Source organism: Parasteatoda tepidariorum, chromosome 6 (genome assembly GCF_043381705.1).
Source record: "Parasteatoda tepidariorum isolate YZ-2023 chromosome 6, CAS_Ptep_4.0, whole genome shotgun sequence".
Taxonomy (NCBI): domain Eukaryota; kingdom Metazoa; phylum Arthropoda; class Arachnida; order Araneae; family Theridiidae; genus Parasteatoda; species Parasteatoda tepidariorum.
The window spans coordinates 90,617,576-90,637,736 of NC_092209.1; the positions used below are offsets into that span (position 1 = coordinate 90,617,576).

Consider the following 20,161-nt stretch of genomic DNA (forward strand, 5'->3'; position numbering starts at 1 on the left):
TGAATTTTTATTTGTATATAATTAACTTTTCTTGACTTTTTTCCCCTTTATATTTCAATATTATCTTTTAAAAGAAAAGTCAGTTTGAAGTGAATTGGTGATTTTTAAAAATTAATAACTTAATGTTACAAATGTTCTTGTATGTTTTAAGAGTAAATATTATTTGAGGATACTGATACATATCTCGCAGATTAACCCGTTATATCCTGACGACACTCATGCATTTGGTTCCACTTAACATTAAATGAAATAATATTTCCATAATCCAACAGATTTTCTTGATCTTTTTAATTTCAATAGTTTTTGTATCTTACTACAAAAACACACTAAAAGTTTAATCTAATCATGATAATTAAAAATATGTTTCACAATTTTTCTGAAAATATATTTTGGGATAAAGTGCTATATCCAATTTCACTTTAATATATAAGTGTCTATCTTATTCAATATATGATACTTATGACTAAGTAGCATATTATTACTAATTGAAACTGCAATGTTAAAAGCTTTGTTGGAGTGGGAAACGGCGGGTCAGGAATTTTATAGTAAAAGGTCAGGAAAAACCTGCAAAAGTCAGGATATTGTTTTCTCAAAATAGTGTAGGAACCCTGAAAAAATATGTATATATATATATTTTTCGGATGGGTAAATACAAATTTTTTTTATATCAGTTATGTAGATTAATATGGTACATTTATTTTAATAAATGTCTTATCCACAATTGAATTAAATTATAAATATTTATCAAAAATTATTGTTTGCAAGAAATTATCCTTCGATAAAAGAGTTTCACGAGTAGAGGCAATTTTTTTTTTTTAAATTGCTCAATTAATTTTAAAGATATGGCTAAAAGCGCAAATTTCCAGATTGCGGCCACCCTTCTATTTTGTGGGCAGGAATCGAAATATGTAAAAATAGCCCAAAGTATGTCTAATGAATATATTTACGATATATTTATATCAAAAAAATATGTATATGTTACACAATATATTTATGTCTAATGAATGCAAGCATGTATGTGCTATACATTTACACGCATGTGTATTGTATGCTTTTGTGTCTGATTTCATAACTCAATGCATAGTCTGCACTAATTAATTAGCATATTTGATATCACCTCTTTGAACCATTAAGATTGAGTCATAGAACAAAGAAATCCAAACATTAGATCAAAAGTTATTCAGGTTGGTCCATTTATTTTTTTGTGCAATGTACATATGTAGATTGTCTGTGCATACATACATGCGTAAATTGTCTAGACATACGTACATACAAAACATTGCGTTTGCATACAAACTAACATGTGTGTACATGTTTAGTATATGAATGCATAATTATGCCAGTTTTGCATACCTATGTTGTATTTATTTTCATACATTCATGCATAGATATTGTACATGCATAAGTACATGCAGAAATTATTTACATTTGTACAAACATTGTATAATCCGAAAATATGTCAATGTTTGCACTTACACATACATATGTACGCATATGATAAGTACATAGATATATATATGCTCATACATACTGCATTTACATAAACTGTGCAATCTTCATTAATTTTAATCATATAATTTGATTTCAACTAATCACAATTACTTGTAATCATGATTACATGAAATCACGATTATGTGTCATCATATATTTTGATTGCTTGTAATGATAATTACCTGCAATTGTTTCTTGTTGTGATTACTAGGAATCACAATTACAGTTGTAATCAATATTATTGAAATTGGAGATTATATTATGGAATTATACTATTGGAAATTATATTATGTATTAGAAATACTTAGTGTAAGGGGGGGGGAGTGTAGATCCCCTTAAAACATGTCCACATTGTGTTTTGTTCATGTCTGAATCAAATGATCTTAATTGAATTCCTTTTTTCTTCTAGATTTTGGCGTGGTTGAATCATAAAGGTGAAGAAACTCTTAAGAAGCATAAGACCCTAGCAGAAAGTTTAAATAGTATCAGGGAACAAGAGCAAGATTTTGAAAAATTCTATTTTCTAGCAATGGTTAGAAATTTATCTTTAAATGTGTAACGTTCTATAGATTTTCTAATCCTAGATAAACTTGTGAAAAGGAACCTATACAAGATATTTTATATTTTTCACAGGATTGGTATTTTGTCCAGGAAAAGCCTATTTCTTCAAGGGGTACTGGAAGAAATTAAAATTGACTGATACAATTTTTTAGTAATAAATATTAGAAGAATGGCTTAAATTCGATATTGTACCATGAAGTTTAAAAGTTTTTTACTTCATAATAACTATTCTCATTTAATTATTTTTCCGCAATTTAAAAATCTATATATTATATTATTTAGGAATGGGTTTGAGTATTCACATTTAAAAGTATTTAAAAATGGTACATTAAATAGTTTGAAAATTAATACTTTCGTTTAAACTAAAATTATAAACTCTTTTTACAAAAGTGTTTGGTATTTTTTTTTAAGAACTAGTTTTTTCTATTTTTTTTTACTTGAGTTGTGAGAAATTTATTTCTTCTGTAGGTTTTTTTTCCATATATGTCTCTCAAGTAAAAAAAAGTATTCAGAAAATTATTCTCTTGCTAGCAAAATTTCTCTACATTTTATTTTGCTACCTGTGATTACTTTAAAATACAGTCAAATCCAGAGTGTTTGCCCTCTCCTGATTTCAGATAAAAATGTGTAATTTAATGCTAGTTATTTTCTCATGGTCATCTAAAGTCTTTGAAAATTATTTTACATTTTTTTAATGTATATAGTTTTTAAAAATATTTTTTGAGTGCTTAAAAGGTGCTTATTTTTTGTTGAAAGATTTGGCTGCGCACCCTGTAATGGAAGTGACACTTTCTCAAGAAATACTTTAAGGATCATTTCGTAATTTTAAAGATGCTTAGTTTATGCAATTTTTCATACTTATCAATAAAATTTAAAACTTTCAGAGACTTGAGAAACCTTCAATAAATTATGAAAGAAAACAAATATTTTTCAGCGCCCTATGCCCGAAAATAAAGCAAAGAACTTGTATAGATTACTTTAGTTGCTATTTTTAATAACTGCATATAATTTTGTAAACCTAGAGTAAATATTTATGGAAATACGGTTATTTTTATTAAAAAAATTTTTGCCTTACGTTTTTTCGGTATAACTTCATAAATATTCAGTGGAGTTAAACAAAATTTTTGAAGAAGTTTTAAGATTAATTGCAAAATTTCCTTAAAACTTAAAGAAAAAATCATTGAAAACTATAAAACCAGTAATGTTTTGTAACCAGTAATGAAAGCCAGTAATGTTAACCAGCAATGTATATTTAAACTGGTTATTTTATACTGAAAATTCGCTGAAAATATTTAAAAAGTTTTTTTCATAATTTTAATCGTATTTGCCAACTAATGATAAAAGCTTTATTTGAATATCTTAAAAATTTAAAAAGTTTCAAGCAATTTTCTTGGTAGTTTTTGCACTTTTTAAAAGAAGCTTAAAACGATAAGGGGTTATCCACAAAAATTTCATCTTGTACCATTAAACAAGATTTATTAAAAATAACACTGGCATTGTTGAGAATCATCCCCTATAAAAGTATGTTTTCTTTTTCTATACCATCAAAGTTTAGTTATACTATTATTGTAAAGTATTTTCATTTTTTTATTAAATTTTGATACAAAATAAAATTAGTGAAAACCCCTGATCGTATTAACTTTCATGCGAAAATTGCAAACATTACTTGTAGCTCTTTAAATTTTGAAGATATTCAAATAAACACCCTGAATAGCTTTTAATGTAATGAATTACAAAAACAGTCATAAAAACCTACTCTCTTTGAATAAACATACCATTTTTTTTGATGAATTGGAATTCTTAAATCTTGAATTTTGGCACAGAATTTTAAAATTTGTTTATCCAAAGATAATTCCATCCAAAAACTATGTTTTAATTATTATTTTACTTGTTTTTGAGCAAAAATATTTGTAAGATATGCAAATTTTTACAGAATGTAAATTTTTTATGGCAAAGATACAAAATTTGAACATAGTTGGTCAAATAGTTCCTGAGAAATCAAATTTTAAATATCTGATCTGACTTTTAAAAAATTCAGATTTGATAGGGTTTTTTTGTAATCTGATGGTTAAAAAATTCTGTTACAATTTATTCTTTTTTCGGTCCTCTCTTCTAGAATTTTCAAAATCTAATATTTTTAATGCATTTTTATGACACATGAATTTTGAATTTAGATTTTCACTTTATGAAGCGTTCGAGTCGAAACGATTCTGTCACAAATCTTAGTCGTTTTCTGATTGTATTTTGGCCACTTACAGTTGTTTTTTCTTATTCTGATCGTCTTTATACCATGTTATTATGACAAGCAGTTTTTAACACATTCATTCGCTATCATAATTTCAGCAGTTATTAGTCGAATTTGTCTATTTCTGTACAGCTTTTTTCAACTCCGATACTTTTTAATACGATTTCATAGCAGCAAATTTCGTACTATTGTAATCTCATTTTGTTTCGCTCTCAATTCGTGACGATTGCATATATTTTTGGTCTCTTAAAAGCTATGCAAATTTTTGTGAAATACAACACCCTTTTTTGTGATGACTGCTCATTTTGGGGAAAGGGGATATTTTCATATTTTAGCACCCTGCCTGTTTCAGGGTCTAGAATTACACCTAAAATTTTTGTTTCCTGATTGACATTATGATTAAAAATATAAGTTTAAATTATGCCTAGCTTAACTGTTTTTTAAACTAAGATAAAATACAGGTGCCATTGATACCTGACTGTGACATTCTGATTTCAGACCCTGCCTCCATATCTAAGTCTTTTCCAATTGTCTTCTTAATGGAAATCAAAAAATGCTTTCTATGATTATGTACACAGTGCAATATAAGGAAACTTGGGAAACAAATATTCATTAAATAATAATAAATAAATATTTCTTTACGAAATTCATCTCTTTATTATTCTTATTTTTGTATAGCGTCAAATAGAGAGGGGTAATGACCTGTTGGAAGAAATCCCAAAAGTGAAAGAAAATGGTATCAGTTCCACTTTGAAATATCAATTGGATGATTTTACAGAAAGATTAGAAGATGCAAGAGAGAAATTAGAAGACACCAGTCGCTGTTACCAACTATTGGATAAAGTAAAAATTAAAATAATTATGTTTTCCATGAGATTAGTTAACATTTTCTTTAAATTGCAAGAAGTTTGTGATTTGTAAATGCCAGATGAATTTACAATGTAGGAGGTCATGTAAGAATAGCATGACAAAATAGAAAAACAGAATCAAGAATTAAAAATTTTTCATCTTCATTCATATTTTAAAGTTTGAGTAAAGTTCATGTAAACCATGAAATGCTGAAAAAATGTTTTCAGAATTCCCTGAATTCCCTTATCATTAAAATTTTAAAAAAACAAATATGCGCCTCTTGTGCATTTTATTACAATTTTTTTAAGCAATAATAATAAATCACTTAATTTCACACTTGTTTGTTAAGATGTTTCTTCATTTTAGAAATGAACCTAGTAAAGTTTATCATCGTTTCAGAAATACTTCAAAAGAAAAATGTCTTACATTATTAATATCAACAGTTTTTTTTTAATTGCTTAAAATTTACAATCTTTGAAAAAGTGTCCACGTATTTTAAAAAGTCATCACTGTTCTACAACCGGCTAGCAGCATAACTTCCTTATTTTCCCCATGTAGCTGATAGAATTGTAACCTCTTCCATTCTAGCACTCAAAATTCCACAATGTCAGTCTTCCGATTACCAAAAATGTAAAAGTCACTAGGGGAAATATCAGTTCTATGTTGAAATGTTTCCCGGCCAAATTTATGAAACTTATTCCTCTCTAGATTCTCTATATGAGAGCATGCGAAAGGATGATTCTGTCCAACTGCTGACAGTTTCTTATACTGACTTGTGCACACTTTTCAGAGACATGCAAAAGACATGTAAGAATAAATTTCAAGGGTTCCAACCTTTTAGGCTAACAGAAAATGAAACCATACATCTCTACTTTTCTTTTGCTTGTCTCTTCATCTCCAGTGTTGCACAAAGGCACTTTCAACTACAGTTTGTCTATGGTAAGAACTCCTCCCACTGCGAAGTCTGAGACCGCCTGCTGCCATAGAAACAAGAATAGTGCATTTCAAGGAGGGTAAGATGAGCTCTTTCACTCTAAGGCTAACACAGTAGGGAGAAGAAAATTATTCCCTTTCTCTCACCGATCCGAGCCAAAACTTATTCTGAATAATGACCCCACACCCCTACTTGAAATAGTTATACCACATTACCTTGGTCACAACCACGGGTCCGGAAGAATGGCTAGGGGTGTTTAGACAAACTATATGCTTACCCAAAGAGCAATAACAAAGCAAGTGTATAAACCTTCGGTGTTTGACGATGCATTTCTCCTACCTTGCAACCTTATCTTTATGTAACACTGCAAACTTGGCAAGGAATGTGTTTTACAGTGAGTGTTACATTTTCATTTGGCTGCTCCTCATAACTACTGTCAAACCCTGCTATAGTGAACATTGTTTATAGTGAACGAAATGTTCGCTTCCGTGCCTTGCTATACACATATAATATTATTTTTTGTGGATATAGTGAGCCAAAAGAAGAGGGGAAATTGATTATTGTTAACTTTTTTCTGTCTTTGACTAATTTTTTTTCTTCATTTTTTTGGTAATTTTGAAATTTCCACATAAAATACATATAGCGATTTTCAAAACCATCTATTGCGTGGAATGTAGCCAGAAGCATTTTTTCTTGTTTGCTACTTCTACCTCAGTTTCCCATCCCTAAGTAAAGGCCATCCCTACATTTTTTGTACTGAAGACGAAGTGTCATAAAAAATGAAAGTTAACACATATTTTGTTACTACATATTGTTTAATCATTTTTATATTTCTTTTTTTGGGTCATTTATTTTAATAATGTGTCATAAAAGGGAGCAGTTCGGAAAAAGGAGTTAAAGTTGTTTGTAGTGCCGATATAGTGAACTCTTGGTTATAGTGAACCGAAATTTCGGTCCCTTGAAGGTTTACTATAATTGGGTTTGACTGTATAACTTTATTCATTACCTCATAGCATTATTCTAAGAAAGAATCTTTTCTGAAACAATGCAGTAATTCAGAAATATTTTAAAATTGAGCAATAAAATTACAAAAAGTTTCCGTTGGAACATTTTTTTTTCTGTTGCCATAAATCATGAAACAAACAAATGAGTGTATGATAATCTTTTTAAGAAGATGTTAATAAAAACATGTTGCAGGCATACGAGTGGTGCCTAGAGTCTATGAGGTTTGTTTCTCACCTGAAGTTAGACCTGACCGACTCTGTCTCTAAAAGGCTGCGATCCTATCTTCAGGAGCATCCTTACCTAGAGGATGACTTCTTTGAGGAAATGCTGCAGCTGGCAAACAGGCTAAACAACCCCTCTCTGCTGGAACAGTGCCAGGTATGTCTGCTTTCACCCTTCTATTAGTTAGATTACAAGTGTTGCTGTAATGTATTCAAACAATTGATGGGGTCATACCGAAACGTGATGAAGTGCTTGTTTAAGTTTTATACTTTACTTTTTGGTTCATGTTTTAAATTTTTATTTTATTATTGTTACAAATTTATATTATAACAATTTTTGTAATATTATCAAAATGCATTATTTATATTAAATAAACTATTTTAATGAAAAATAGGAAGAATTCATTTGCAATATTGTCCTTTAATTTCATTTAATGTTGCATTATAGTAATAAGCATATAGCATACATCCTAATAGTGTAAAGAATAAACCAGGTTTTTTTTTCTTACAGTATACGTGTGCTAGACTTCTTTTAAAACAGGCAAACAACAAACTAAAAAAAGTTCAATATGATCTACTTAAACACAATAACAGCAAATTATATTGCAAAAGAATAATAAAATATACTATTTTTAAATCCCGAATTACTTTATAAAATTGCATTTGTGTTCGTTTTTATCAGAAAAATCAAAAATTTCAGAGAAACTACAAACTCTGANGGGGGTGTATTATACGGAAAAATCTATAATACGGACTTCTGGAAGTCCCACCGATTCCGGATACGCGATTTTACACTGTATTATTAAACTTAAAACACTATGTTGTTAAATTAAATGACAAAAAGAATTTGCACTTTCTTTTCTATTAAATTATTAGTACTAAGACTTATTTTCACTATTTTATCTGAAACCCATGTCCGTTTTGTACCTTTTCATCATTCCATTGTTTTCAAGTATTTTTTAATTATCATTGAAATAAAATATATATAATATATTAAAAAAAATTATATTGATTCAATGGATTAAAGAAAACAAGAAATACATATTTCAAAAAAACTTAATTAATTCTAAGATTATAAATTGTGTGCAGCTAAATGGTGATATTTAATGCATAATTCTGAAACACTGCATTTTTATAATACAGACAAGTGCAGTGAGAAATCACTCTTTAACATGTATTACTAAAATATAAATGTTAGGGGTTTTTTGCATCTTAAATAGAGTTTTAAAGTAATATAAAATCATATTTAAAGTATTCAGTTCTTCTTTTTATATTATTATGTTAGCATAGTTAAGCGACAAAAGTGGATATTTTTGAATTGTTATTGAAAAAATTAATTAATAGTTAAGTAGAATAGTTACATACTACAGGGTGTGTAGCATTTTTAAAAAGTGCTTAAAGGTGCTTAATTTCGATTTAAATTTTTTAAAAGCCTTTAAAGGTGCTTTCTCATTTTCAAGCTTCGTTTTCCTCCCTCTGAAATCGAACTGAAAAATTTCTCCATCTTTTTATGGTGGCTAATATAATTAAGAAAAGTGTTCTTTGTCAGAAACTAGTAATTTTATTGTGATCGTGCAAAGTCTTTGAAAAATGTTTTGCACTTTGTTAATCTATAAAGTGCTTAAAAAGTACTTAAAAGGTGTTTGTTTTTTATTGAAAGATTTGGCTACGCACCCTGCACTATGAAATACTTTGGAATAGCTCAGTTGATTTCAATTAAGAGTTTAAAATATTATCCCACATTTTGATTAAAAAGAAAAAAGAAATAATTTTTTTTTTTAAACCCTGCCTAGAATCCCCTAGAAATTACAAGTTAGGTGTTGAATAAATTACCCCACTCTTGCAATGACTCTTCCATAATGACTGCGGGAAATCTTTATAAAAAATTAAGAAAAGTATGTCTGCTGGTGTAGTGTATCTGCCACTACAGAAATATAATACCAATTCACTAGTATATCATACATGTTAACTCTATTCTATGTGGAGGGTACCTTTACATAGAAGAAGGTTGACATGGTCGATCAATATATCCCCTCTGCCAGACAATTTAAAAAAATTAAATTTGAAAACATTATTGGTGCTACTTTGGGTTTTATTAATGATCATTCTCCATTTCAGGCATCAAAAGTTAAATTTGAGGAAACTGTTGAGCTGATCCGAACTCGACAGCGAATTCTCTTCTTGGAAGATGAGGACACGGAAAAGCAGCCCTCACTGAGGTTCAAGAGCGTGAACAAACCATGTCTCTGGAATCCTTCTCGAAACACGTCCCAAACATACCTCAATTGCGATTCTGTAGCTGGCTCTTACACGTCCTTTCCGAGCAGCTACCGTTCTTGTCCGAGCGGAGGGGGGCAGAGGCGGCGCCCCCAGAATCGATCTCAGTATGCGATGGCTAAGAGAGGATCTCTGACGGAGGAAATGATGCTGGCACGCTCGAGAGATTATCTCGGAGAAGTTTCGAGATCATTTTCTCTCACTGGCGACAATCTGAACGATGAAACGTCCTCAGATCGTAACTGGAGAGCTTGCGAAGAAGAGATGCAAAGATTTGCTGATGCTATACGAGAGCAAAATGATGCTTTGAGACAAAAAACTCTGGAGGATTATAGATTGCAAAATAGGTATATACACAATCCTTTAAAAAATAATGTGATCTTGAAATTGAATATCTTTCCATTCAAATTGATTGAACGTTTTTTTTTAGCTATAAAATTCCAAGAAATTTAGACTTCCTTTTAATCTTCATTTATATCAAAATCTCTTAAATCATTGCTAAGCTAAGTAATAATTCATTATAAAAAATAATTTTTATAGAGATTCAACTTTGATTAAAGAAAAATTGTATAGTTGTGTGTAAATATTTTTTTTTATTTACTTGAATTATTTGAAAGATATGGTGAAATATCATAAAAGTAAGAATGACATTAAAGACAACTTGACAGTAATGGGATCATTTCTACCTTTCTACACATGTAAACAATTTTTTTAATCATATAAGTTGAATCAGCCACATCTTCTTAATCCTCCACTGCTTTTATCTTTATGCACAAAATTTTGTTAAAATTTAAATTTATAAACATTTTGGTTTCAGAACAAAATTGTTTATTTTCTTTTCCATTATCTAATTTTAATTATTTAATTTTAGTTATGTAAAATTTATTTAAGTTGAATCAGCCACATCTTCTTCTTAATCATCTTTTGTTTTTATCTTTATGCGCAAAATTTTGTTAAAATTTAAATGTATATGCATTTGGGTTTCAGAACAAATTTTTATATTCTTTTCTTTTTCATTATCTAAAAATAGTCTTTGCCTTTTTCACAGCACTGGATCGAAACAGGACGAATTAGAGAAGCCTGCTCATCTAACGAGATGTGCATCTTGTTCCGATTTTGAAGAACTACTTTCAATAAAATCGTCGCCCCTAGAAAATGTCACGAATAAGTATGGATTCATACCAATTAATTCAACTATAGTATTTGCAGATATTTTTTTTTATCTAAACTTGCTTTTAAATTTTATATTTCAAAGTATTACTTGACTCTAAAATTATGCAGTTTCCAGGATTCCTCTCTTCTGGGTATTCTGTAGGTTGAAAAGTTTTATGGTCAATTAGAATTTGAAAATGTGAAAATATTTTTAATAATAACAGTCTTTGTATACATGATTTTTTGTGTGCCATTATGATTGGCTTTTTTTTTATGTGTTACATGTCTTTATTACATTTTTTTTTTTCAAATTTTTATGAAAACAAAGTGTGCATCAATTTTTTAGAGTTTTTATTTATTACCTTTTCAGTCGAATACTGATGATGATTGTGAGGGAAATGATTCAAACTGAACGAGATTATGTCAAGTCCTTAGCATACATCATTGAGGTAATTATTTTTGTCATTAATTTTATACCTGACTTTTTATTTAATTAATAAATTTCTCATCTAATGAGATCCAGTGCCAGATTATGCGTACGTGGGGCCCTAGGCCATTCAAATTTTTGGGGCCCTTAGATTAAATATTTTTTCTCATATGTTTTTTTATTTATTCAAATATAATAGTATTTATACATCTTTTCAATTAAGAAAGCATATTTGAAATGAAAATAAATAATAATAAATTAAATTTTACTTTATTTTGTTAAATTAAACTAAAAAATGATCAAAAAATTTTGAAAAAATGTGAAATTTTATGTTGAAAAAATGTGAGTTTTTTACATTTTACAAAATCAAAGCTACTATAAAATTGGTATTCAAAAATCTTTTTTTCTTCTCTTGCGATCAATAAACTCATCTATAATGATTTCACAGAGAACATCTGATTCGATAAACATCAAACTTAACATGTCTAATCGTTTTTGAAACATGGCGCTTCTTTGCTCACTCTTGATTCGTTTAAAATCTAAATGACAAATTGGAACTTAAAAAACATTGATAAATCTTATAATACATAAACTATAATAATACTTATAAATAATAACCATAATGGGTAATCCAGCACTGATTAGATCCCTTTGGTGTGCAACTAGTCCACAGTCACTGACATCCTGCTGACTTCGACAACTAAATGTTCTGAATGCCTCAGCAAACTTATCTCTCATCATTCATTTTATATTTACACTCCAGACAAGCATGAGCTGACCTTAAGGGACAATTGCCACTGCACTCTCAACAATTAGTATTAATTATATTTAACATTTTGAAAAATAGCGAATTTCCATTTTTAGTCAAGCGACATATTAGCAATTGTCGGTGCATTTGTCTTTTCATTGCTTAAAAAATAGTGTAGTTAAATATTGGTGAATATTTAGAAGCAAATAATTTTAATGGTTTTAAAATTTTTGGGTAGTTTTAACATTTTTGAGTTAAGTGTTACTAGACCAGAATTTTAAAAAATGTAATGTAACTTTTGTTTACTAATAGACATTCTTACGTGCAATGTCCAGAATAAATAAACGAAACAACCTGAATAACCTTTGATCTAATCATTGGATTTAAATGTACTAGGTGGCAGTCTTAATAGTTCAATGGGGTGACCTTAAATACGCTAAATAATAAATGCAGACAATAAGAAAAAAGTTACGAACTCAGACACAAAAACCTATTTTCTCTGAACACACGTACTTTCTTCCAACAGATTCGGATTTCTGACTATCAGAATATAAGGCGTAATTGCTGGGAAATATGATCCCAGTAGAGTGATCTGAAGATTGAAACCCTTATTATTAATTTTATTTTTTGTATATTTCCCCATTTACTTTTTAAGTGAATTGAAAAATTTTTGCACATAATTATAAAATTCATTTACCAAAAGATAATTCTACACAAAAAAAGACTTTTACTAAATATTTAGTGTTTTTTTTTTCAATATTATTTAATAATAGTCTCAAAAATTTTGAATTGTTAAGTGTACAACTTTTTTCCATCATTTAAAAGAAAGTAATTTTACAAAGGAAAATTCAAAATTTGAATGAAGTCGGGGAAATAGTTCTTAAGAAATCGAATTTTAAAAATGCCGCTTTTTTAAAATTCGATTTTGCAAAAACTATTTGACTTATTCTGCTCAAATTTTGTATTTTTCCATATAAAATTACATTCTTTTAATTGATGTAAAAATTTATCTAACTTACAATTCAAAATTTTTCGACTTTTATTAAATAAAATAATAAAAAATAATTATTAAAAATTATTTTTTCCATAGAATTAATAAAAAAAATTTTTGATTCACTTTTAGTTCTCGAGATAAGGCCCCATGGAGACCACTGCTTTAAAGAACCCCTCATAAAATATTTTATTTTGCACCTTCGCCACAATTTTTATTTTAATTGATCCTTCTCAACATTTTGTATTTTGAAAATGGATTTTTCACAAAATTCTCTGTTTGAAAACATAGTCAAATACATCATCAATTCATAACTTTAAAACTATAACTCTTTGAAAGACATGGTTTTGTGCTTTTTTTTCTCACAAAAATCAAAGCCTCATTTTCACATATTTGCCAAAACAGACCATGGCTGATTAGTCTAGAACTCCGTTCTAGATTAATCTTGGGTTAGATAATAAATCAAGCTGATTTTTTCATAGTTGATACTTTACAAGAGTTGAACTGATCCAAAAGGACAGTAATTCAAAGATATTACATTCTCATTTCCTTTTGCTTGACTTTAATTATATGTTTTTTATAAACATATTAAATCTAAATTGAATAAGAAAAGTTTAAAGTATAGAGAATTTATAATGTTCACAATTATGATGAAAGATATGATTTTACACGAAAACAGACTAAAGTAGTATATCCTCTATTTATACTAGTTTCTATATTAGGAAAACACCCGTAATTTATGGTAGTTTAGTCTTTCATTTTATTGGTCCCAGATCAGTAGTTTGAGGTAAGCGAAGATAGCTCCTTTGAGATACTAATATTTTATTAAACATATTTACATTTATATACAAGTTGGTTTGATTTACAAGAAGCATCATCACAGCAGGTGATGAGAGAAATACTGACAGGCTGTCATGTGCGTGCTGGTATTTATACAATTCTAAGAATATGACGTCAGAACTCTTAATTCAGTTCACTTCAAAAATAAGTAAAAACACAATTGATTAAAGACAAACAGATAACAATATGAAATAAACTTGATTTTACGATGAGCGGCGAACCTATCACCACAAGTTCACCGTTAATTTGGAGCCCTGCTTTATGCTGTACCCAAATCCATTCAAATGGTTGAATTAACTGTTTTGTATTTTTCAAAATCACTTTTCATGTAAATGTAACCATCAGAAAATGATTAAAACATATAGAACTTTTAAATATCCGTTTAACAAATGAGTATAATATTTCATACCACTTTTGTTTCTTTCATTCTGCTAAATAGTCTTTCAATATTTAAATTCTGAAAAGATGCGTTTTTTTTTCCCTCTTTCAGAATTATGTACCAATGCTTCAGACTAAGGATGTTTGCCAATCTTTGCGCAGTCAAAGAAATGTAGTATTTGGTAACATTGAGAAAATCTTTGAGTTCCACAGTTGCTACTTCTTACAAGAGCTTGAACAGTGTGAATCAGACCCATATTCTATAGGGAAATGTTTCCTAAAACATGTAAGTAAAAGCTTTTTAACATCAAAACTTTTTAGTGATTGAATAAACACATTTTAACCACTTTTCACTGGAAGTTTTCTTTTTGAAAAACTTGCTGCAGTCACCATTTAATACACGGGGATTCTTCGGGCTGCGGGATTTGAACTCACTATGTCCCGAACAAGATCCAAGCACTCTATCAACTAGGCTATCCCGGCCTAAATTAATTGTAAAATTTGCAAGTTGAATTTTTGTAGCAAATTTCAACCTTTTGATTCTTGCAATAATCCAATCGTTTAAAGAACGTTACACTAATTAACTGGTTGGGTAATCATTTCTTCTTGATTCCAGTGACCTGCAAAATGCTTCTGAAGCAGAAATTAATGTTCTAGAAAATCTGAACATGATTTTAACAACATTGAATAAATGTCGAATGGGTTCAATAATGTTTCTTGGAGTTAATTGTTTCTCATTGTCCAACGAGATCATTGGACCCTTGGAATAAAATTGAGGGGCTGAAGATCTTCCAAAGTCGATGTCATGGATATAGATTGTAACACACATCCCAATACGATATATTGATGAATTGATGATATTGATGAAAACAATGAAGATGAGCAAAAAATATCAGAAGATATACCCACAAATGACCGAGAGTTTGAAAGTATAAATGCTCTGAAACATCAGGGTTCCCACGGTCCTTAAAAACTGCTTAATTTTTATTTTTGAAAATAAGGGCCCTTAAAAGTACTTAATTTTGGTTCAAGGTTTTTAAAAGTCCTTAATTTTGATTATAATGTTGATAGGAACAATTTTTTTAAACAAAATGAATTTCTTTTAACACTTAGAAGTAGGCCATGCATCGACGGTAAAGCATTTTAGAGAGACAAAAATTAATGTGTGTAGGGGGGGCTACAGGCAAGGGGAAGAAAGCATGACTTTTCATTCATATATTGGTTATTTCATTAATATATTCTCCCCTTTGCCTAGAATGATACTTTATGAGGTGAAGCATTCTAAAAAAAAGAATAGCATGGACAAGGGGAATACTGCACATGGAAGAGATAGTACTCCTTTTTTGGGGGTAAGGGGGGGCAGTTTTAAGGTACCTAATTAGAAGACTCGCATTAACCTTCAAAATTGACAGAATTCAAGAAATTAAGTTCTACTAGTAATGCATCTGCTTATAGGGATTAAGTAAAACGCTAAGAAAAGAAGTATCACAGAAAAAAAGATTAAACTAGAATCCATAACAAAAACTATTTCCTAAAATCTCTAATTAAATAAATTTGTATAATATTTCAATGTGTAATAAGTAACTGTAAATTTATAGAAAGCATAACATTTTTTAAAATTCATGATTGTACTAAAAATTAAACAGATTTGTAAGAAACAGTGTTTGAAAAATCCCATCCCACCTAGGTTTTTCTTCAAGAACCTGGGGTTTATTGGTAAAAACCAAGTATTGTTTCAAAAATGCTTAATTTTTTTTCCTGGGTACTAAATAAGAAAGCACAATTTGCTTTTAGCAAGAAAGTTAAATGTTTGATAACTATTTATAATTTGTTTTGTTGCAATGTAAAAAAAAATTTTAAAGTTTAAGATTGTTACGCTATTATTTTTATTTCTTAAGGATAAGCAGATTTGCCTGGTAATTCTTTGGTGAGCCAGTTGATTAATGCTATTATATCAGTGCTAACATTATAATAAAAAAAATTTTTTTTATTTATTTATTGTTTTTTTTGGAAGGTAAATAATTTGCACTGTCAGTGGTGGCATATGTATATTCAATGATAAACAATCACACTATTTTTTAAAATCCTTAATTTTTCAAAAAACTCCTTAATTTCTTCAAAAAAAGTCCTTAAAAGTGCTTAATTTTTGCTCTGTTGAAAGAGTGGGAACATTTATGAACGTAAACGGTGAAGCCGTATTGAAGGGGATATTGTTGAGGTTGTATCTGAAAACAAAAAAAAACATGTAAAGATTACACTTTTTTTTATTGTAGCTCATCTCGCCAGCTCCATTTTTTGAAATATTTTGCGTTTTTTAACACTAGTTCGATGGAAAACTTAAAATCAGGATTCTACTGTATTTATATATATATCTTTGATGGAAGATGGAGAAACTAATAATGAACAATAAAATGCAATGAGACAGGAAAATGTCCAGGAGTAAGCCAAGAACACTTAAAACCAAGAACTATGTTCTTAGCGAGATGAGAGGCACCTCTCCTTGCATGCTGCCAATGGTTATTCTCAAAATTGCTTCCGAAGTTTCATATTACTTCATGATCTAAGATAGTTTTGCTTGCTCTTGCCACTTTGGACTTCTTAGTACCCGAGCCTATATATTACTTAGGTAGTCTATTTTAGACTTATACCATATTTTATTTTTTACAGTACCTATATTTTAAATCGCTTGCCAATCCTCGGAACTGCTCATTCAGTTTATTTTAGATTGCTTCGCAATCTAGGGCAATCTTCGCTATCTTCAGTTCATTGGAAAAGGTTTGAAAAACAAATTGAAAACTACATAAATTTGGAATCAAAATTAGTAATTCTGAATTGAAAACTTTTAAAAGTTAAATTTACTTTTACCTGGTAGTAAATACATTTAAATTGTCAAACTTAACATAAAAGAAAATTTTAAATTATATGTCTGTTGAAAAATTCAAAAATAATTCCTTCAAAATTACTAAAAATATCATAGTATCCTAAAAATGTAATAGAAAAGCATCGTCTGACATCATATACACGTCACTTAAGCGAGAAAGGAGGATAAGTAGAAAGAAAAAAGCAGACAGATTGTCAAAAAACCCATGGGTAGAATTCCTTATTTTAGTTCAACAACATTATAACATTCATCCTTCTAATTAAAATAATCCTTTTTTTTAAAAAAAATGAGAGCAGAATATTTGACTTAGTATCTGTCAAAAAATTTTTAAAAAATCCAAATATTTTGTTAACTNGTTCAACAATGAATCAAGATCGTTTGGCATCTCTCGCACTTATGTCTATTGAATACGACATTTTGCGTAGTTTGGAATTCGACAGCATAATACAAGATTTCGTTGAATCCAAAAATCGCAAAAAAGTAATATATTAGATCATAAGATTCTGCAAAATAATTTATTACCGAAAAATATTATATTTTTATTTGTATCTTCATAATTTTGTGCAAAATACACTTGTTGTTTTTAAAGCTAAATTATTTTGGTCAATAAATTTTTTTCTCCCAAGTTTTTCGTAGGCCCCTGAATTTCGTAGGCCCTAGGCACGTGCCTAGTGTGCCTATAGGATAATCCGGCCGTGATCGTTACATATCTATTAATTTGGATGAATATCTATTAATTTGGTTAGAAAAAAAAGCTTGTTAAAAAGTGGTTGACAATTTTTGCAGCATTTGACTTAGTGTTTAACTATTTTTGTAGCATTTGACTTTGTGTTTAACTATTTTGTAGAATGCGTTATTGTATATTCAGTGTGTGCTTCTGTTATGCATTCAAACTGTTTGTCTACTTGTGTATTTAATAATATCAGTTTCTCTCTATTTTAGGAAAGCCAATTCTACTTGTATGCATTGTACAATAAGAATAAACCTAAATCAGATAGTTTGATGGCAGAATATGGAAACAACTTTTTTAAGGTACTTTTTTAAGTAGTAAGGTAATAAGTAAGGTAGTAAGGTGCTTTTTTAAGTAGTGTATTAGCTTACATTGTCATACACTAAATCACTAGGGAAATGTAAAAACAATAGAAGATTTTATTTGCTATGAATTTCACTTAATAGATAGTACGAGAAGAAAACTATTTTAGATATGAAAAGCTTGAAACCATTATGTAATTTTTTGTCTTGGGGTTCTTTAAATTAAAGCAAACATATTTTACTGTACATCATTTAAGTATAAAATACTTTTATAAGCAGCAAATATTGCTCTTTTGACTTTATTTGCTATGAATTTCTCAAAACAAACCATACATGTGGGTACAAGGAACCAAATAGTTCACAATTTGAATTTTGCTTTATTTTTAAATAGGAGATCTAAAAAAAAAATTAAGTACAACTGTACTTGAAATATATGTTTGTCTCTATTTAAGGCATCCTACAAGAATTCTAAACATTTCAAATGTTTTGATTAAATAGTTTATTTCTAAAATATTAAACCTGCATATTTTTCTTTTCCATCTGATCCATAGGCGTAGCATCCTAGGGGCACATGTCCCACAATAATTTTCCTAAATTTCTGAATTTTTTTTGAAATTGATACTTTTTTAAACCCCAAACAGCTAATTTTTAATTTTAATGTTTAAGAGCCTTAAAAAATAAAAAGAATTTCGACAGTTTTATGTATAATTAACCAAAAATATTTCATGATCGTCACTTTTATGTAAAGGCTATCTTTACAACCAGTTGAAAACTTTTTTTTTAAGTTGTTACAATTTGGAACTGAAATGAAAAAAAAATTTAAAAAATTAAGAACCGTCAAGCAATTTTTCAATGAATCAAAATTTAATGATTATTTATTTAGATTACAACTGTTGGTAGTGGCGATTTTAGTTTAGTTTATGCACAGTATAATTTTTTTAGTTGTAATTATTATTTATTATTATTTTACATGACTCCTAAAAGTTTTTTAGAATCATTTTAATTTACTAGGAGGCTCTGTTCACCAACTTCCACAGTTGCTTACAACCATCTCTGTTTTTAATTATTCTTAAAAGTCAATTCTGTTTTGTAAAAATTTTATCTATTTTAGTAGCAACCCTGCAATGCATCTCAATGTTTTCTTTTTAATTTGGTATTTATTTTAATTTCATTGGAGAAAACAGTGTGATTATTCATGCTATTTTTTTCCATCAAGAATGTATTGTTTTAAAATAACATTTCAGGATCAACAATTTGGTTTAGAGTTCGTTCACCAGGAGTTGGCACTTGGCTCCGCCTTCATCACTTGGTATACGACGATACTATTTCCCTATTTTTGGAAGAAGATTGTTAGTAATCTTGAACAAGGTTGCTATTTGGGGATCGTATAGCAATTATATTTATTTCGCAAACCTTATCTGCATTTTTTTAACATTAAATATTTCATAAATTTGATGATATGTCGCTCCATTTTTTACGATATTTCTCTCTTTTGAATTAATAGTTTGTCCTTTTTGAGACATTTTGCTGGGAAAACAGGAGTTCTTAAATTAAAATGTATTTCATTAGCAAAAGAAACAAAAGTTATAATAGCAGATGATAAAGTGAAGTAAGTGACTGAAAAAGAATTCACTGTTTGTGTTTAGCACGCATTAAGGGTTACCTCAATTTCAAGGGCAGAGATGTTTCTCTTCTTACTCCTGAACTGAAATGAACTCAGCGTCCAAGGAGGTGGAGTCAACTATACATCTGACTATACATCTATCTATAAACTATACATCTAATGTGTATTTTTTAAATTTTTGTCGCATATATGTCTGACAAAAAGATTCAAAAATTTATTTTCTAAAAGAGATGTAATTTATTTTTATTCCAGGAGAAGCAACAAGAGCTCGGAGACAAAATGAATTTAGCAAGCTATCTGTTGAAGCCAGTGCAGCGGATAGGAAAATATGCACTCCTTTTGAAGGAACTTATCAAAGAATGTCCACAAATTAATAGTGAACATTATAATAACTTAAAGGTATTTGTTTTTATTGTTTTAGGCACTTTAAAATGCTCAGTGATAGACACAATAGCAACTGCAAACTATTGTAATCACTAATTTTTTCATATTCCGTAGTATACAG

At 29.0% G+C, this 20,161-nt stretch overlaps 1 protein-coding gene across 1 annotated transcript in view; it reads left to right on the plus strand.

Annotated features, from left to right (window-relative positions):
* The window catches only part of LOC107452876 (puratrophin-1), a gene marked incomplete in the record, with an annotated part of 51,985 nt that overhangs the window by 13,520 nt on the left and 18,304 nt on the right, over positions 1–20,161 (plus strand). The window contains 9 exon segments of the mRNA XM_043044267.2: positions 1,901–2,023; positions 4,976–5,140; positions 7,278–7,463; positions 9,425–9,930; positions 10,632–10,751; positions 11,106–11,184; positions 14,232–14,405; positions 17,943–18,032; positions 19,909–20,055. Of these exon segments, the coding sequence (XP_042900201.2) occupies positions 1,901–2,023; positions 4,976–5,140; positions 7,278–7,463; positions 9,425–9,930; positions 10,632–10,751; positions 11,106–11,184; positions 14,232–14,405; positions 17,943–18,032; positions 19,909–20,055 (1,590 nt within the window).